Consider the following 21648-nt stretch of genomic DNA (forward strand, 5'->3'; position numbering starts at 1 on the left):
CACTCTCATCTTTATGAAAGAAATGTTGTGTTGTTTTTTTTTTTGCTTCTCTTCAGTTGCATAACATCTGCACAAAAGCAGAACATGCTTCTTGTTCTGTTATTTCTTCTAAATATCAGCCTACTTTTTTTGTTCCAAGAATGGTGACCCTGCCTGCAGACAGCATGCTGCTAGTATAAGAAATGCTCACTAGTGAGTTTTGTGGCTTGCTTCTCTCATGATGCCAGATTTGATGAGAAAGTTTTGATAACTGCTGGAACAATAGCAAAATAGGGATCTATCGAGTTATTGTTTTCTTTTTCACCGTTTTTTAACACTAGTTTTTTTCTTCAGACTGTCTACTATAACACAGTATCTTTTTCCATCTCTTGGCAACTACTTTTGTATCTACAGCTTGTGAAAATAAAATCATAAGTGTAAATAATCTTTGAATGCTAAGGCACAAATTATTGTTACTGCATCTGTAGAAAGGGACATCTGGGTCAACAACTCGCACCTTAACTGTGTGTCGTGGCTTATTCAGCTGCAAAAAGGGAACAGTAATACTTTTATCATAGGCTATTTTGAAAGCATAAACATTGTAAGGTGCTTTGAGTCCTGTGCTGATACACTACTGATACATGCATTACAGATCTTTGGTTTGAAAATTGGGCCCCCAAAAAGCCCAAATCTGCATGTATTAAATTGGGTGGAAAAACTGCCCTTGAATTCAGTGGTGCTGATCATGGCCTATGCAACTTCTGTGAAGTTACACAGTGAAACTGTTGTGAACCAGGGAACAGAAGCCTAAGATCCTTTAACTTGCAAACTTGCAAACTGTCATATACTTAAGTAAGATGGTAAAGTAGGGGCTTCCTGATAGTCTTCTTAAAACTTCAGGGGATTTCTAATTCACATATTCATGAAGATTTTGCATATTTTGTGAAATCTACTTCCTGAAATTAGAGATTTTTTTAAAGGGGAGTGGAAAAAAATCATAGAAACTGTGCAATAACATTGCTTTTTTTGTCCAAGCAGTATTAACAAAATTAAGATACGTGGCAGCGGCATGAAAACAAACTTGCATGCTGTTTTGACATGTGCATCTCATGGAAGGGTTGCTAATTAGTGAAAATGCCAGTCCTTACACAAAGTGATTAATTCTCAGGAGTAGATGGTATCTACCAGTGCCACATGGCACAGAATCAGTGGTGTGGGAGCTAGTCATGACCAATAAGGTATTTGGGAACCATTTCAGCCTTTTAAAATATGCCTCCTGCAGAAAGAATTGTACTTTTACCCAGTTTTAAGCTTAGAAAAGGAAGAGCTGCTGTTAGGGGAACACTGGAGTAAAGAAAAAATAAATAAATTTTGAAGGAAAAAAAATCTAGGTATCCATATTCTTAATTCTGGTAAAAAGGAAAAACTGCTTCACCCACTCCAAGCTCATGTAGTGATGTTGGAGAAAGAACACTAGTTATCAGGGCAGTGATTTGGTGTGAGCACTCTAAGTGCTCAGTTGTTTCCTGACAGCTAGAGTAGGTGGGTTTTACTAAAGTCCTGCACTGGGGAGTGGGGTGGTGCTGCATCTGGAGACACAGTCACAGGGCACAGCTGCTGGCATTTCACTAGCTCCACATGCTGTCCTGAGAAAGGGTGGAAAAGGGAGTGGGTGAGCTGTACCTCTGTTCTGTCCCTTTCTTCCTAGGTATTTCCCCAAATGTTCTCCTGTGCCCTCAGCAGTGGGGATATACCTTATCATACCTTACTATGTATGCATCTTACGAAAATCATGTGGTCTTCTGCCCGTTCTCATCTCCCCAAACTAGAGACTTACCTCAGTACCTGAAAAGCTGTCAGCTTTGTGAACCAGGACATTGTTTTGCTTATGAAATGCCAAAGCTTATTCTTACCCTCTAGATTCAATGATATACTTAGTACTTCTGTCAGAGGTGCAACTGCAGCTTCTGCTAGCTGTTGTGTAAGCTAGGTTGGGCTCTGACAGCAATGCAGGAGCAGCACGGCTTAGCATGGGCCAGTTGTTAGGGAATGTACTCAGCTTTCACAACAGGCATTTAACTGCTACAAGCAGAGGCAAGAGTTGTCACAGTCATTAGTAAGATCTAGTAAGATACAGAACATGCTCTCATCTGTCAGGAACAAAGAGCAAGTTATGTTTCATGAACAGGACATTATCAAATGCTTATGAAAACCAAAAAATAGGCTTCAATTCACACAGGACTATCAATTTGCTTTCTCCAGTGACTGCTAGTCACAGCCTGTTGGTAATACAGGCTACAATTTCCTAAGCAGTGGCTTTGCTGGCAGTATATCTAAATGAAGAAACAGGAAACCTTGAGAGATTTTCACTTGAACTGTGAAGAATAACATCTTTTAAAAGTTTCTAAACAAAATCTAAGCTATTAAGTGTTTGCAGCAATGAAGTGCTGATTTGCAAATGGAGGACAGCTTGGTGCTTTTGTTGGGGGAAAAAAAAAGCAAGGCTGCTTTGGAGTTTCACAGACTACCGAGAGGCAATTTTGTTAATGGAGCAGTGGGCAGCACTTCTCCTTTTCTGGCCATATCAAAACAACCATTGCAGAGAAAGGTATTTTATTCTCTGCCATGAAGATTTCTCCAGGTACTGGAAAAAACACCACAGCAGGCTTTTCTGAATCACAAGTTTGTTGGCTTGCAATTTTCAGGCTCAAGGTAGAGAGCTACATTTAAATGTGTTCTTGTATTTCCCCTCTTATAGATCAGATCAAAAGACAGCAATTGGTCATTGTGGGGAAGAACAGGGATGATTACAGTGGTGGTAGGTGCTGTGTGTAATTACGGAAATAGCCTTGCCACAGTAAATAGAGAGGTTTTAAATGTCTGAGTTTTGAGTTTTATTATATTGAATATGACTTAACTAATAATTATGAACAGAGTTGTGCTTGATTCTTGCATATATCTATTTCCAATCATTTAGCAGTCATGTAAGAACTCTAAAAATGCAGATTGTACTATGTGTGTACTTATGGTAAAATCTGCCAGTCATGAGGCATCTTTAAAGTCTGAAAATGCTACATTGATGGTTTAACTGAAAAAATAGTTTATTCCAGTAAAAATGATGAATCTGTGGAAATGCAGAAGCATATGCTCAGATAACACAACTTTTACAGGTGTAATTAATGTGCAGGGACCAAGGGGACTAGCTGAAATTCTGTGCAGAATCATTATGACCCCTGACATTCCAAGCTTTTTCTCATTTACTGTGAAATTTGTTCTAGGAGACTTTTCTCTCTCCTCTTTTGCTTCCATTTTCCTGAAATGTGTGCACTCTAGCAGCAGTCATCAAACCTGCAGGTATTAAGACATAGGGTACAGAAACAGAAGAATCCAATAATCTCCTGACTTTGTGTGATAGATCACAGTCCTTTAGAATTGGTCTTGAGCATTGTTTGATAGCGAGTTAGTGACACTCTGTAGCTCTAAAAAAAATGCTTATTTCTGAGAAGCTTACACCCACCTCTGTAGGCAACTAGGATCCAGATTAATGATAATTGTTCATACAGCAGAAGGAGAAAAGAATGCAAATTAATTTCTCTCCTGAAGCAGCCTGTCTCCTTGACTCTGTCAGAAGGAACACATACCTTAGGAAATCAGTCTTCTCTTGTTAATTCCAGCTGAAATGTCCCAAAAAGGTTTCTTGCAAGTGTTTTGACAGAAAGTGCAGAGCACTATAAGAGACCTATTCCTCTGGTACTTCAGGTGGAATTAACACAGGAAGGCTTTTAAAGAGGAATATAGTGAGGATGCTCCACAGCCAAAATGGGAGCTTATGCATTATCTTCTGAGTTGAAGTAAAACTTCTACATCAGAAAAATTAAAAGCAAAACAAAATAAAAAGCAGGATAACCTTGCTAAAAACAAAAGCATTTTGATAGAGCAAAAATATTTAACAGATGGAAATAAGGACTTAATAGCCTTCTCCAATGTCCAAAAGAAAAAGGGCTCACAGGGGCTGGTGCTGACAGCATATAAGCTTATGAAAGGAAGTCAGGGAGGGCCTCATGCACATCAAATGTAAAGCAAATAAGCAATTAAATTCAGTCTGTCAAAATTAATTAGACACAAGATTAACACCCCCCCACACCCAATCAGATGAAGCATTAGCTTGTTAATGTTAATTCCTGTTTTGTTATTGTTTGTGATAAACCGAGTCATAGCTATTTGCTTTGCAGCTGATGAACTTCTCTACAGAATGTGAATTTTCTTTTTATTCACCTCTGAAGGTTTGAGTGGAAATATCTGCATGTAACCATATCTAACTGTATCTGTGTGTCACTGGGGTTGGTGTAGCTGCTGTGCTTGGAGTTAGAGTAGCTGTGTTGCCTGTTGTAGTCAGAGTTTGAGTAGCAGCTGTACTTGTCACTGGGGCTGGTGTAGCTACAGTACTTGGAGTTGGAGTAGCTGCACTGTCGCTTTGCCATCAGTGTAGCTGCTTCCACCATGGTAAACACATGGCACTTGCCTTGGCAGGTTGATGGGAGAGTGATATAGTCAATCTGCCAGGCCTCCCCATATTTGTACTTCAGCTGTCGTCCTCCATACCAAGTACTAGCTGAGCCTGACCCTGCTTAGCTTCCGAGAGCAGATGAGATTGGGTGTTTTCAGGGTGGTGTGGGCATAGGCTACAACCTCATATGAGGTGTAGTGACAACCTCATACCCTATCTCCTTAGCTGTAGGGGAGGGAGGTTTTGGGCGCAAGATCTTGCTGAGGCTTCTACTGCAGGAACTCCCCTCCCCACCCTAGGGAACTGTACACCTTTCAGGGAAGGTTATGGGAGTGGGTCTCAGATGTATCTTAACAAGGAGCTTCTGAGAAAGTGTTTCTGACTTATTTGCCTTAAGCTTCCAACCTGATCTAATCCATGGATATTTGCTACAGCTTCCTAACTGTATTTCATAGCCTACCTACTTTGTCTTTTCCTGCTATGTGCAGTCAAGAGATAGTAGCTCTGGCTTGGCTCTCATGCAGTGCAGTTTTCAGGTTGTAAGTACCTTGCACATAGCAGCAAAGCAAACATATACCTGTTTGCTAGCAAATGTGTAGCCTTTTTTGCTCATTTGCATTGATTGGACTTGCCACTCTGTGCATGAAATCACACCTCAAACTTTCTTTATGCCTTATGTCAGATTTGAGCTGAACAATCCATTAGTAAGATAGTACTGTAAATCCCACTGTGTGATGATGGGGTATTACGCACTCTTGGAAGAACTGCTAAGCGTCTGGACTGAGTGTTGCAAGGTTTGGTCCAGATGATTATATTGATCAGATCTATGTTAGGAAACTTTGTAGAGTTGGTGTTTTACGCTGACTTTGACTAAACACAAGTCACCTGTATTATTGACAAAAATCCCTTTAGGTTCCTAACTGCATCTCTATGAATGCTAAGAAGCAATCTGGGGTGGGAAGAGAAACATCAGGGGTAGACATCTTAGTATCACTTTAATTTGGTGAGGGTTGTGGAGATGTTTCATTTCTGCCTTATTTCCTAGAGTGACATGATAAGGTCGGTGACCTCATAGCATCCCTAATTCGTTAAGACAGCAGTGAAATCAACCAAAAAATCTCAGCTGCCAGGTGAGTTACTGGCCAATTTTTACATAATAGCCTAGGTGTTAAAGCACTGATCTGGGACTGGAAAGATCAGGATTTTTGGTTCCTCTTAGCCCAAGAGGGTTTGAATCAACTATTTCTATTTCCTAAAAGAGTATCCTAGCAGGCAAGATACAGACCAGCCTGTGTGAGGCCATGTTTTCTCTATTGAATCCTACTGCACTGTTGTATAAGTGAGAATGAAAGCTAGGGAAACAACAATTGAAAAATATGTTTGGTATTTCTATGCATGCATATATATTTTGTTATTCTTATTGTTTCCTTATTCCTAAGATTTAAGGTATTGGTGAATTGAGTATCACAGAAAATTAAGCATAAAAAGTATGCCTTTATATTATCTTTTTAAATTCATGTAGCAACCTGTGGAACAATCAGCTCCAGAGCTGCTTTATCTGCATTTTCATGGATCATTAACAAATAGCATTTTCTGCATAGCAGAAAATATAATTTTCTAGCTTAGCAAGAAGGACCAAGCCCTAAAGACCAATTACATCTTTATTCACTTCAGCTCCCACTGATGTTCACCATGATACAAAATATCAATAGCAGTTTAAGGAAGTCTAAGCAGAGAATATATACATATTTTTTATCTCCATGTTTTAATTAAATGTGTATGAACCTGATATGCTGTTATTTGTGCAGCAAGCATAATCATATCTTATGCATTTGAAAATTTTGGATGCTGGCAGTACATGAAAAGCACTTTATGGGAATTGCATTATTGCATATTTCATTATAATGTAATTCTATGTTAGATATTCTATTTATGCAGAATCCAAAAATAGTTTGTGCTGTGTAGCAATGCAAATTTCAGTGCATAATCCACAAAGAATTTCAAAGCCTTAACTATTTCTGACATGCACTATTTTGTATCTTTGATGAGGACTCAATCAAATAAATCATACTGGGCTTTTTATGAGCAAAGTCAGCTTCTGTACTTCCCCAGTAAAGAAGGGTCTATCACTTCTTTATCATTGAAAATATTTGGGGGGTTATCATTACTCTTCAAAATTCTTCAAAGTGGTTTTAGATGTTCTATAAATAGTTAAAGTCCAAATCTGGTTTCTGTACTCTAAGGCTATGCTCTCCCTTTTCCACTTGAGGGCTGGTTACTGGAAAATGAGAAAGCATAAGCAGTTGCATGACCAAAGCGCTATGTAGGATAGCACAATAGCTGAGGAAAAACCCACTTTCCTCACTTTTTCTTCTCAAGGAATCCAATTTAAATCTGTGATGAATGAAGGGAATGTCTTTCCCACTAGGTTTGGGAAACAGTGGGCAAGAATAGGAATGCTTTGTTTTACCTGGTATTACTGAGACGCAAGACCCTGAAGCCAAAGATCTGCTCAGTGAAAAGCTTGAAGGCTGTATACGTTGACAGCTTCTCTTGTACTGGTGTAAACTAAGACTAACGGATTATGCTGACGTTAATGATATTACATTGGTGTAACAATCACAGTCATCTCTGAGGGTAGATCATAGCTCTTTAGCAGTGTATTAAATGCAAAATGAAACAAGCAAGGAACTTCTTGAACTACTTTAAAAAGTTGCAAAGCTGGAGCTTTCTATTCTTTAAACTAGGTAGTACCAAGCAGAATTTTGGCTAATGAAGCTATAAGAAACAAAAACTTACTGTTTAAAATGTTAAGATTATGGTCGATGTCAACTGATTATTTTAACAAATTATGTGTTTCAAAAAGTGTAGGGCAATTGTTAATTTTTTCAACTGGTTTTCCCTACTTCTGCATACAAAATTAAATATTTAACGTACCATAATGTGCTTAAAGAATCAGTTCAGAAAATCACCAGGTTGCTTTTAGCAGATTGGAAAAAAAACACTCACTATAAATTTCTAATGAACAGAGAGCAAAACACTCAAAGTCCATCAGCACTGGCTAGGAACTTTACAGAACTGGAGTGAGATTTTACCATTCATAGCACAGCTGTGTTCTCAATACATAACCGCACGGAAGACAGAAAAAGGAAAAACCCACTGTAAAAACTGTCTACGTAAATAATAAATCCTTTGCAATAAATTTTAAATAAATATTTAACAGATTAAAACTCTTTTCATCAGTTATAAAAGTTTTGGCTTTTTTTTTTTGTTTTAAAAGACTATAATCACCAGTCCAGAATACTTATTCCATTTTGTCACATAATTAGGTATTCATTTTTGAACCTGCTGTAGTGGTATTTCTTGCTTTTTGAAAATGCAGCTGCAGCACATTGAACCCACTAAATTTTGGTATTATTTTCACGATCTTTTAGGTGAACTAATATTATTTTAAAATCTATCTTTATTTCTGTCCATCTGCACACCTATATGACTAATTATGACCAAGCCACAAAGGAAGCATCTGAAAATGTTCTGTGCTGTCACCTGTTCCTCTACTGTTCACTTTTAAGAATGGCTTATTTTTCTAAAAGTAGAAATAACAGAGTTCATAATAATTGTGAGGTCCCATTCCACCGCAGACCTAACCCTCTATGTCATAACATTTTCATATACCCCTCTGTTGCTAAAAATGGAAAGTAACAGTTTTTATGCTGCTATCAGAGCAGTTGAACTGGTCCTGTAATTGGATCTGCAGCTCATTCCCTTTATCTGTACATCAAACTTGACTCTGTTTATGACAGCTTGATGCATACTAAAGGTCTAAAAATAAAGTCACCAAGATTTCTTTAGCTTCTGGGCCAGCAAGACAAGATTATATAATCTGAATGCTGTATTTACTATAACTATGTCACACTGTACAAAGAAGGTCAGGATGGTAAGTTCTGTCAGCCTTCACTGAGAAGGCGACAAACTTTCAGCTGGAAGACATGGTGCTGGCTTTACAGAGGGAAACTAAGCTAGGATGATTCAAAGCTACAGAAGTCAAGAGGTTCCTGAGTTCTAGGTCTATACTTAAAAGAAAAAAACCCACCAAAAAACCAAACAAGCAAAAAAAAACCCAAACCCACAGCTGATTTTTTTTTTTTTAGGCATCTAAATTAAGAAAATGTGTTCCCATGGGCAATATAATCTGACTTCTACTGTACTTCAAGCTTGTACTATAGTGTGAGATGAAAGGTAGCCTTTGTTTCTCCTGTTTGGGACTTTTGCATCCTCTGACGATAGTTCAAGAGAGCTCATAAGATGTGATGATGTGTTGCAATACCTCATACTAACTTGTCAGCCTTAAACCAGTATTTTCATTCTTGTGATTTATCATCTCCACCTTTCCTTAGCATCCCCTTGAGAAGATGTGCTGAATTAAGTACTGGTACTAAGATTGGTTGATCCACAATATATTTGAATATGTGATGATGCATGCGTTCTAGTGAATCAGGCACCTACTTCAATATCAGAAAATAGAAAATGGCTCTTGAGTTTCTGTGCTGCGAAGCATTGCGTTATTTTGAATCACTGATTGCTAAAGTGTTCTTAAAATTAGAGGCAAATAGTTTTTTTCCCTTCACACGTTCGCATGTTTGCTTCAGCCTTACTCGTGATGCTGTTAGGGTGCGTTAGAGTAGTTTAACTCAAAGCTGTCATTGCCAGCGCAAACTGAGGACACCAACAGTGCTTTTTCCAGAGCAACCATCCTAAAATTGAAAGAATGACACTATACAGGCTAAGCTTCTACATAAGACCTGTATTGAGAACGTCATGCATGTCCACTGAAAGCATGGGAGCATGTCAGTGACTTTAAGGGTTTTGCATCTAGACACTAGCTTTCCATAAGAGTTCAATTCAAGAACACTTGTTAATGGAAAAATCAGTAACATGCCCTTTGGCAGTCCTGGTGGTAACCTTAATCATACGGCATTCCTTTAGTCTCATGGGTTTTACAGGAATACCACTGTAATTTAACATTAATAACAGACCCTTATTAGGAAGTATTATCAATTTCTTGTTGAGGTGATGTTATAATTAGCAATATCTTGCTGTGATAATTGCTGCTGTAAAAGAAATGCCATTTATAGATGGTATTACATATACAGTCTGTGCTGCATGAGCATCCACGTATTCCAATATATGCTAAGTGATTGAAAAGGCAACAGTGAAAGATATACAGTGCAGAAAAATATTTAAAACCACTTCAGATGCAATGCAAAGTAGTTTTTTACACATACAGGGCTGCAAGTGAAATAATAAGCTACTTGAAAGAAAGTTTAAGTTATGCTTCATTAAATCTGTGTTATAAGTTTCCTGTACTCTTATATCACACTTAGGTCTCCTGGGTGCTGTTAAGTATTGTCAGCCAACAAACTGTAATTTCATGGTTGAGAGGATTAGTACAAGCATAGGTTTCTGCTGCTTTGTACAATCAGACTACAGTATGCTGTAATAATAAAGTGAGAAGGAGAGGAAAAAATAAAGAAAATACAATGCAGCAATTTTTCTAGTTGTTGTGACTTTTATCCATGCCAGGACATTTTGCCGTTGGTCAGTAGCTATTAATTTAGCACCTCTGAAATACGTCTATAAGAGGAATCCTCTGTACTTAGTTTTGCCTCGGTAGAGTATGTGCTGAATTTCTTTTATGCTAAAGTGTACATCTTTAATATCTTTAGTATATCTTATACCATCTAGCTTTAACATGTTATAGTGGCTTCATACAGCTGAAAAATAACATTAAGGAAAAAAACCCCAGCAAAATAGTTCTGTAAGCTGGATTGCCTGAGCATTTTAATATATTTTTATATTAAAAAAAGGTAACAGTCGCATAAAGCCCAATGCATTTATACTGGGGCCACTGTGGTCTGTGAAACAGTCTTTATATTCAGTTGTTATCAAAAAAAGAGAGAACCCCTTGAACAGCATAAATAAAAGGTATGCTATGACAAACGAGTTAGGATGTTAAATAGAAAAGCTGGTAATTCTACACTGAGTTGTGTAGAATAAGCTGTAGGCCAGGTAATGCCTCAGCTGCCATGCAAAAGTCTTACAAAAATCAATGATCGTTCAGTGCAAAGAGCAGAAAATAGAACCTGGCCCAGCATGTCTCCGATGGTTGACAACAAGGATTCAGTAACAGCTTACAAAACATTTGTGGTTTTGTGGACTTTATGATGAATCTCTTTTCACATTAAAGCACTTCCCTTTTCTTAGATTGCAACAATAATGACAAGCTCTTCTCCACTTGTCCCATGCCTGTACTGTTTAACCACTATTTTGAACATTGATTTTTAAAAAAATCCAGTAAAGTTTTCCCTCCATGTGTCTCTTTATTTCTTCCTTTAAAAGGGAAAAGCACTGTGTGCTACTCTAAAGGCTTTAAAGAAATTAAGAAATCTGATATAATGGCTCTGCTTCCAAGTGAAACCTTTTGCAAAAAAAAAAAAAGTTCTTTTCCAGAATAACTTAGTTCTTGTATTTTATATAACTATCAGATAAAATTAGACTATGAAAAAGGATCTAATATTTATGTTTTCTTCCCTAGCTTCATTCACCCCCCCCCCCCTTTATTTTTTTCCTAAATTTTATTTTAAATGTGGAAATAGACTTTTTCTGCAGTGTGCTTAGTATTAGTGTCAGGATGAAAAACCTAAATAGTAAAAACTTCAAACTTTATCTCCTTTTGATGATATTTCGTGGAATCAAAATTCCTGCATCTCTCTTGTTCCTTCAAGATCATGATGGGGAAAGGCTGGATTCCAAGTTTTGTATTTTGTAATCAAATTATCAAGAAACTATCACAAATAATCTTTACATATGTCTCAGTGCCATGGAAGAGTGAAAAACATACTTCAAATATTTATAAAAGAGGCAGAGTTTTAATTTAAAATGAGTATTTAACTCATGTTTAGTAATATTTTCATATAAAAATACCTGGCTGTGAACGAGATTTTCAAAGAATTGACATGAGAGAAATGAGAATGAGTTTTCTTTTTCTTTTTTTTTCTCCTTTTTTTTTTTTTTTTACTTGCATATTCAGCTTGGAATTGTGTAAGAATGATTTATCCAGGTTTCTGTGAATGGAGGACAAACTGAGGTCACTTATTATTCTGGTTAATCATTAGCCATGTTTATTTATTAGGTTAATTTGCAGGGTTTCAACAATCTTGTGTCCTTGGAAAGGGTCAGGAAGTAGCACCAAATCAGATATACTGATTATTAGTGCTTTAAAAAGAACAATGAGTTTTTCTAGATCATGTACTTGAAAACCTGTTAGTGGAATGAATTTTGAACCATGTTCAGGCTCTTGTTGCTAATGATAAAATACCTCCTGGGGACACTACTGCTCAAGTTTACAGTGTTTGAGAAAGCCTTAGGATATAGGCAGCTGCTTGTATATCATGTTCATGTTATAGCCACTATAATTCTTTTACTATCTCAGTTTTTACTGTGATCTGTTTGTAACACCTGTAAAACTGATTCTTGTGCTCTATAGGCATATTAATGCCATGATGTCTAAGTTTCTTGTTAGCCAGTTCTTTATTGCTCTTGTATGCTAATCTATACCCTTGTACTGTGTGGTACCTGAATTTGCTTACATCACATTATCTGGTGCTTCCTCGATTCATAATTAGACTGGAGTGTCTCTGAAATAAGATTTTTTTTCTGTGTTTAAAATTTGTCTAGCAATATGAACTTCTGGTCCAAAACTAGGACACTCTGTGCTATTTTGTTTTTGTCACTGAAGTGACAAAGAATACCAAATTGGAATATTAGTAATTAAGAAACATTTAATTCTCCAGCAGATAAAAGCAAATGGTGTGCACATGCATGCTTTTACTGTCTCTTGTGTTTTCTTTCCAAATATATCTATCTCTGATATGACAGCGACAGGTCATCCCATAAGGAAAATTCAGCTGCAGACCATAAAACACTGAACTTTTCTTTGGTTGTCAGTTCACCCTGGAACTCACTTTTGCTTTTAGTAGCTTTTCCATTTTTGCACAGGCACAGAATAGTACTTATTTTACTTCATAGGCAGCCATTATGTCTGTTTTATCGCATAGAAAGCACGGGAGAAATAAAATGATAGGTGCCCTGATAAGTTAAGGAGGATAAACTCTTGAAGTCTACAAATAATGCAATTCCTTTTGGCTGATGGATTTCAGGTAAGTGCAAAGGACATAAACAACCACTCTTTTAAAATGAAAGGAATGCATCTGGATGATGGACAACTGCAGTTCAAGTAGAAACACTTCTACAAGTTGCTTTATGGAGGATTGGCTTTTTCTGTCCCAAGCTCCTGTTTCTTTTCAGTGTAACTGAATGTTAGTTCCTCAGATTGGAAAGAGATCTGTAAAGAAGGAGAAAGCTTTACTTCTTCTACTCTACACATGGTAGTGTGCATGTGAGCTGCTCAGAAAGCTAAGCTCTGTGCAAATTAGCTACATTGTTGTTTGGTAACTTGGAGCAGTACTGAGGATGCAATAGGCGTGTCACTGCAATACTTACAATATCTATACTATCCAGCTAAAAAAATCATCAGATCTCTCTTGCTCCCTCTCACCGCTCATGTTTTTTTTAGTCTTGGGGAACCATATCACATGCAATCTCATCCTCACCCCACTGCCAGAAAAAAAACTGATTAGCCTTGTCTGCAGATGGGCCCAACCCCCATATCTTGCAATTTAACACTTACTAAATATTTAAAGAAACTTACCACGTGGTTGAAGTCTTTGTCCCTCTTCCTTCCCTTCTTGCTTTCTTCTATTGTAATCTTGCATATGTTTTCCTGTTATGCAGCAACTACTTTTTTTCTCAATGCATGTTTCTGTGTACTATTAAAGTACATAACCTGTAACATAATCCTGCAACATAGTGTAGGCTTCTCTCTTACAAATGATGGTGAGCATTTATAGATGGAAAGATCTTGAAACATTATACTCTCTTTTTTCATCTGCAGTTCAGTTATTTTGCACTTCTGTATTTTAGTGCGGCAATCCCAAATCCTTCCTGTCCTCTTGGTATACAGCATGAGAAGCTGGGAGAACACTGTAGTCATCTTCCTCACTGATGTTACAGAACAGCCAGTGAGAGCAGAACAGCCCTTACATGAGAATTATATAAATACAGAGAGAAAAGGAAGCCTTAGTAAACAAAAAGTTTTGTGTAAGATCATGTTCAACCAGAAATGATTACAGTTCAGTCTGAAGTAGCTGAAAAAAACTGGTGAAGATTGCAAGACCCTTCTATTATATTTTACATTAATTTTTAGTGGTAGATCGTAATTGGAAATACAGGCCTATGCAGAGAAGGAGTTCTAAATCTAGTCAGGTACACAATGTCTTGGGATGAGGCAGGCAAAACCCAATGATATTTGCTGGAGTAAATGAGTAAAGAGGTTTGGACTGAGAAGAGTTATGAGCAAATTTCTATTAGCAACGTAGAAGCAAAGTTCTGGGAGCAAAGTTACAGTTTTGTCTTGGATTGCTGTGGAATGAGACAATATTGCTCGCCATTTAATTGAGCTCTGCCCTTATATAGAATCACAGAATAGTTAGTGTTAGAAAGGACCTTAAGATCATCTAGTTCCAATTCCCCTGCCATGGGCAGAGGCACCTCACACTAAACCATGTCACCCAAGGCTCTGTCCAACCTGGCCTTGAGCACTGCCAGGGATGGAGCATTCAAATCTTCCCTGGGAAACCCATTCCAGTACCTCACCACCCTAACAGTAAAGAATTTCTTCTTTATATCCAATCTAAACTTCCCTTGTTAATGTTTTAGCCCGTTACCCCTCATCCTGTCACTACAGTCCCTAAAGAATAGTCCATCCCCAGCACCCCTACAGGCCCCCTTCGAATATTTGAAGGCTGCTATGAGGTCCCCACGCAGCCTTCTCTTCTCCAGGCTGAACAGCCCCAACTTTCTCATCCTGTCTTCATATGGGAGGTGCTCCAGCCCCTTGATCATCCTCATGGCCCTATATGTACACAGGCTCTTGCCCTTGTATGACAAGATTTCCACCTACTTATTCGTTTGCTAAATATGGCTATATCCGCCTTGAAAAGACACAAATAACAGTATAAAGCCATGTATATAGTGCTGGAATACAGATCTTGGGTGTCCTACTCCGCCCCCCAATAAATTCTTAAAATACCTTTGTTTATGCTCTCACTTTTCCCCTACAGCTACAGCCTCAAATGGCAATGCATTGTAAGAAGTAAAACCTAAGAACCTGAAGTAGATGTTCTGGAATTTCCCCACTATCACATACCAAGTATTTTATTTTGCATTTTTCTTCTTTAAATTAATTGAAGATACCTCTGAGCATTTAAAGGATCTGTTCTTCATTTTTATTATTTCAATAATAACATTTTTAGCCTAGATTTCAGAGAATGGTTTGCTTTTTTCAAGTGTCCATACTTGATTCAAAGATACTTCCTTAAGGAAAATAGCCCCTATTGAAGCCAGCTGCCTCTGGATCAGGCTCTACTGTTTCTTTCAGAACAAAAAAGAAATCTGATTCTCAAATAGAATTTTGGGGTGGTTGTATAGTTCTATCCCAGCAAGGCATGTTGCCATTGCCTAAGGCCACTGAACAAAGTGAAAAATCATTCATAAGGGCAGCAAAGAACAGCACACCTTTTTTTTTTTTTTTAATTTCCTCAGTGATATTTCCTCCCTCATGCTTTTCCCTTGTGAAATAAATAGGAATAAGGAATATTACTGCCAGAAGAGTGGGTAGATTTGTGTTAAGGTTTAAGAGCAAATGTCAAACTATAGAAACATCACAGTTTTGTATGCTTTCGAAGTATGTAGCCAGATTATTATTTTGCTGTATCTTTTCTTTGAAAACTCTCTCGATAATTGTCAATGCAATCTTGTACTGGGCACAAATACTGTGCTGCATTGTAATTTCTTCTTTTAAATTTTACATCAGAGCTTTGTAACATTAGGCAGGGAAAGGCAAACAAAAGTTTGGGTGGATAATTTCTCTCTCCCTGAAAAGAATGTCTTTCAGAAGTCATTCCAAATGAATGTTCAGAGCTGTGAGTCACAGCATTAGTGGGTTGAACCATTATTCTGTGCAAGTATATGGGCATATATTTTCAGGATTAGTAAAATGGAGAAATATTATTTGTAATAAAAATATATTTTAGGATAATGGAGGGTTATAATCTCTGAAATTCTAAAGAAAGATTATGACTTGACTGGAAGAGGGACTGACACATGAATAAATCTGTTCTTTTTTAAGAACTTTAAAAAATCGCTTAAGATATTTGTTTGAACTGCAAAACACATAGAAGGGCAGACTTTCTAGAATAGAGTATGAGACATCCATATTAAAGATCTCTACCACGGATAACCTCTGAGAAGTGGTGCTTCTGATGCCTTCTACAGTCCTTTCATTTTGCATGTTGACATTTTCATAGTGGTTTCTCTTTCTCTCCTCCATCTGTCCCTTGTTTTCTAGCTCTACCTGTGTCTCTGTAATTTTTTTTTTGTTGTTTTGTTTTTCTTTTTTTTTTAACTCATGGCTCTGTCCTGTTTTTACTTTCACATTTTATTTATTTATTTTTTTAGTTCAGAGCAAATTTCTATTCCCCCTTCACCCTCCTCGTACATCTACTCATTGACTTTCTAACTTATAGTTTGACATACACCACAACCACAGGCTGTTCTTTCTGACAAAGAAGTGGAACTGGGTGTCAGTTAAAGCCAATTATGCTGGTACTCAGCATTAACATTTAAACACATTTTGCTCCTTTATACAGCATTCACCTACTATGTCTAAGTATTTTTGAAGAATTGTTCTAGTGAAACATTTTAATGCTAAGTGCTTTTTGGCCTTTAAGATTGGTCTGGTAGATTAACTAGAGCAATACATTCATTTTTAACAAAAAAGATTTTTTTTTCCATCAAAAGAATCTTTCAAGGATAACTTCACTTGAGCTCCCTCAGGAAGCTGTATTCCCAAAGAGTTATATTTTATCAGATGAAATACTTCATCCTAGTTTGCTGTAGCTGGTATCAGAAAACCACCTGTAGCCTGAATATTAATCTCTACTCAGTAGTGAAGGGTAATGGACCAATAGATCTGCCATTGAGTAATGGAGACTACTTGGTAGAGCTTTGCCTGTTCAGTTCCTGAAGCAGTGTGCATGGAAATTAGCAGATAGGCTTCTCTTACATTCATCATACATTTCTGTGAAAGGCTTAGGGCATGCTTTTATTGTGAAATCTCGCTGATAGCTATGCAAAGCCTTTGCAGAGTCAGTTTAAAATGGCAATAAATTTGAATGTTAGCTTTTGCCATCTTTCCATTGGCACTAGTGCAGCATGGGCATCCAAGAGTGTATGTTCTACCTTGGTTTTGGGAGGATATTCTTTTAATAATATTTAAAATAATATAATAATATAAAAAAAATCAAGAATTTTCTTGAAATGAAAAAGATGAGGAAAACCAAACTTTCTAGAATAAAGCATCAGCCACCCATATTCAAGATCTCTACACACATGCCTCAGCAGGAATGTGAATAGAAGCAGGAAGGCTCAGGAATCCAAGGAATAGGACTTCCTTGGAGCATTTATCTTCTGGGAACTACATGTTCAGAATGGGGTGCCTCTTTCTCTGTAAGGGGTATGGGTAAACCAGTGTTGTCTTATTTTTACTTTCTCTTTGGTAGCTACTGCTTTCTGAATATATGGTCAGGCTGCAGCCACTGGGCTGCTTCAGCCTCCAGACTTCTGGTTTCCCAAATACAGAATTTACATGCTGATTAATAATGAACTTAGTTTTATTCTGGAATTTGTAAAGGTTTATTTAGATAAACCTGTTAGTCTATATACCAATGTAGGGCAGAACTTGTTCTCTCTCCTCACACCCTCAATCAGGAATGTACTGCCACTGCACTGTCCAGCTTCTCTAGACCTTCTGTTTCTCTGAACTTTCAAAATCTCTTTACCAAACATGTTGAAATAAACTACAGTTTTGTTTTCAAGAGTAGATTCCTGAGCATTTTGATGGTGCCAGTTATAACACGTCTATCACCAATGGTTTATAAGAAGAAAGGATACTTATGGTCAAAGCTATACCATATTCTGAACAGCCATGCACTCTCAGCTTTGGTTGTATTTTTATCCGGGTTAGATGCACTCTGCAAAATAAATGAATGAAGTGAAAAGTATTTTTATGGTATACATAAAACATGGACTTCCAATATTAAAAAAACCTCATGTCAAACCAAATTACAATTAAACTGCACTTTCCCCTCTCCCTCCCCCCCAAATTCAGAAAACTTCTTCGGCACACAAATGTCATCTCTGAACCACTTCAAGAACAAATTGGCTCATATAGCATTGCTATATACTTATTGTAAGAGTGCAGCATTCATTTTCATTGATGATATCAGTTTTATTAAGCAGCTGAGAAGCAATATATTCTGAGATCAATGAGATCAATAAAATGATACCTTGATTTAATTGCCATTATAGTTCAGTTTAGAGTAATCAAGATTAGAGGCTATTTGTGTATGTCTAACAAAATGTCATTCCCAAAGGAATCATGATATTCTAATGACACAACTTTCCTTTCTGTACTTCTTTCCAAGGGAAGAGGACCATTACTTGAGGCAACAAGGTTGAAAACACTGCTTTCAATTCTGCAAGCTTATTCTGGGGTGTGTTGCACAGGTAGATAGATGGCCTGTCCTTTTACTCAGGGTCATTATTCGAAATGATACATTAGAAACAGCTGTACAAAGACAACTATTTGTGTTATTCTTTGGGCATGGGATTAGCACTAGCAGAAGAATGGAACTAGGAATGGGCTTGCCAGTTCTCTAAGGATATTTTATTATCATCTTGTTTATGTTTTGCTGCAAGTTAGATTTTTTAAAATGGAAATATTTGTCTTTATGCAACTTAATTTATCTATTTTTTATGCTTTAGAAATATATTAAACATTTCCTATTATATATTAGCATTCATGTAAATTGGCTGATGATAATAATGTCAATGGTCTAATCCTCAAAACAGTAAGGTTCCAAGCCAGCCTGTACATAGGAACTGTTAAATTGATTTCAGTGATTTTTGATTAAGGTTATATAGAGACAGAAACCTTATTGTAGCAGTTATGAATTTGTTAATATCAAAGTGCTCACAGTGAACTTACAAATGCACCAAATAGGCCAAAAGTTATTTTTGGGATGCATTTCCGTGTTACTGAATTGATTATTTTCACCATTCCCCCTAGCAACTGGGGAGGCTGGAGGTGAGAAGGAGATGGTACTAAACCCTAACCAAGCAGAACACTTTTCCAAGACCTTCGTATCTGATAGAGCATTTTGACAGGATAGATACAGATGGGGAAAAGGGTTGAAACATTTAATCAGGAAGTTTAATGACAGGGATGGTCTATGTTAGGTCAGAACAACAAGAACACTGAAAGAAAGAAGGTGAAGGACGAGGGTGGACAGGGATAGAGATGAGAAAGAGGACAGGTACAGAAATACACATATTGTGGAGTGGGTTGCAGCAAGCAGCCAATAAATGCAACACAGAGTAAGGCTGTAAATGGTCCATGTGTTTGACTACTAATATTTCTGGAAGCCATAGTGTTGTTGGTTAATTCCTCTTTCCAAAGTCATTGTATATCTAGCTTCCTCTTGTGGGAAAAAGATTCCTCATGTTGGAACACAAATTGTCTATGTGAGAGTATAATTCTCTAAGAATTTCCTGGTCCTGACCTGGAACTGCTTGTATTTCTTGCACTACTGTTTGTTTCTTTGTTCCACACCTGCTCTGCTGGCCTGTATTCTCTGGCTTATGTAAGTTCTGTGAATCTCACACGTGTTGCACCTTCCTCCTTTTGTATATGAAATCTGTGTTGTGTTTACAGCTTTTCTGTTTGTTGAGAATGTGGGTAGTTATTTGTAGTGTAGATCCTGCTTAAAAAATACAGACAAGAGATGGAAGGAGATGTTGGTATGAGTGCTTTTTGCACTGTTATAGATCTTTGGATTCTGTGATCTTAGAAAGTAATGTTTCACTTTCTGTGCAGTTCAGAGAGATAGAAGTAGGGAAGACAGTTGACCATCTCTTCTGGACAACTTTTCCTCTGGGAATTGAGAATGCTAATGCTTCTTGTCTCTTACTTTGGAATTACGCTTGGAGACATTATTCACTTGCAATAAAATCACCAACCAGCTGGCCGATGAAACTGCTGGGGAGAGCATAAATACTTAATATACTAAAATACTTAGTATACTAATAAATATAACAGGTGTTTATTTTTAAAAGTATCAGGTAATTTATTTTTAAAATAAACTATTAGTTTGAGAGAGATAATATTGACAAGTGTTTTGCAGGCTATTTAATTTTCTCCTGAGATCAATACTGCATCTACAACATTTTCCCAAAATGCTTGTAGAAAATATATTCTTACACTGTCTTGGCAGAGATTAACATAGTAAAATTTGAGATACAGAAACCATCTGAATAAAATGTTATTAACTGTTTGTTTTTTTTTTTCTAATGGGGAATGAGTTTATAAGCCAACTGCCATAAAAGATTTTGCCTTTTAATAGAGCAACTTTGTAACTCTGCTTAGTGCTTATGTATTCTGCATTCTGCTTATCAGTGTTAGATTTAGGCGTTTTTACTATGAATGATATGCAGCAAGATACTTTTGCTTTTATATATTATTTTCTATAAAATAATATACATTACCTGTAGTATGTATTATGTAATTTCTTTCAGAAATGAGTTATGATGATGCATCAATAAATAAATGTGTATGAATATGAGGCTATTATTTATTGTGTTTATACTGGTGATAATGATTTAACGATAAACACCTTTAAGGAAAGGCAAGGCAGAACTGGCACAAAGAACCTGAGAGATGCTTTTGATGGATGAGGTCACAGTATGGTGAAGACCAGATGTTAATTATATATTAAAAGGCTTTACACCTTTGCTAGAGATGGAACCCTGGATTCCAAGTCTTACAGCTTGATCTGGAATTTGCTGCTAGTGGACTGCTAACATTACAAGTTGAGAGAGCCCAGAACAGAGCCTAATCAGAAGTCCAGAAACAACTGTGTACATGGGAGTCTTGACTGAATACATCAATTTCCTTCAGGGAAGAAAAAATTGAATTTGTGTAAGGGAAGGAAAGAAGTGAGATCAAGTTGAAGTAGGAAAGCAGTCATGTAGTTGCTATGGTCTCTGACATAGTACTCACAAGGTTGAAGGTGTTTAAGCTTTTTTCTGCCCCTGAAAAATCCACATCTGGTTATAGATACAGACTGAGAGGTTCTCACAGCAAGATACCCTGTGTACTGGTATTTAGAGTGGTCAGAGAGGAGGTTAGGTTCAAATCTCCACACTACACCCTGTGGCTTCACCGTTCTGGCTGAGTAGTCTGGCTGAGAAGAGAAAAGCCTAGAGGCTTGGTTTCCACTAAGTTTGCTGTCTTTTAAACATTTTATTCATGAGAAGATATTCAGGTCTTATTTGTGGTACAATCCCCCTGAAGCACGTTTTCAAGTTCATCTGGGTGAGAGCTTTAGCTGGCACTTGATAGGTTACTTATCTAGGGGTATATGCAACAAAACCAACTCCTTTCACTGTGAAGACACACTAACATAGAAAATGAAAATTAGATAAACTAAATAAAAATATTGTATTAGAAATGAAGGGAAAGAAGAAAGACAAGAAAGGGGAAGAAGAGTTGTGAGACGGAGATGAGATGAAAGAGAATATTAAATGAAATAACCTGACATAAGTTGAATAACTGACATAAATAACTCAGATAAGTACTGTATTAAAGAGGGCTGTAGATAATGCAGCAAAGGTTTGAATTAGTAAAAGGTTGAGATTTCAAAAATAAAAATGTCAGAAAAAGGAAAGTAGAGTACCACAAGAAGGAAAAAGAATAATCAGAGCAGCAACACTGTTGTCTAAGTTAAAATTTGCTACTGTAAGGAATGCTGACTTGAGCATGATAAGGCATGAAAGGTGTTACATTTATTTACACCTTTTGTGTTGTATTGCTGGGTTTTGTCAACAGAGATAGGTGTTAATTCACAGGGCACAGTTGGGAAACT

General features: G+C 37.1%; 1 protein-coding gene across 1 annotated transcript in view; it reads right to left on the bottom strand.

The window, feature by feature from the left end:
* Nucleotides 1-21648, bottom strand: part of SLC9A9 (solute carrier family 9 member A9) — a 195908-nt gene that overhangs the window by 31329 nt on the left and 142931 nt on the right. The window contains exon 14 of the mRNA XM_005147023.4: nucleotides 17618-17697. Within this exon, the coding sequence (XP_005147080.2) occupies nucleotides 17618-17697 (80 nt within the window). The remainder of the gene's footprint in view (nucleotides 1-17617; nucleotides 17698-21648) is intronic.

The sequence above is a fragment of the Melopsittacus undulatus genome, chromosome 6 (assembly GCF_012275295.1).
Source record: "Melopsittacus undulatus isolate bMelUnd1 chromosome 6, bMelUnd1.mat.Z, whole genome shotgun sequence".
Classification (NCBI taxonomy): Eukaryota; Metazoa; Chordata; class Aves; order Psittaciformes; family Psittaculidae; genus Melopsittacus; species Melopsittacus undulatus.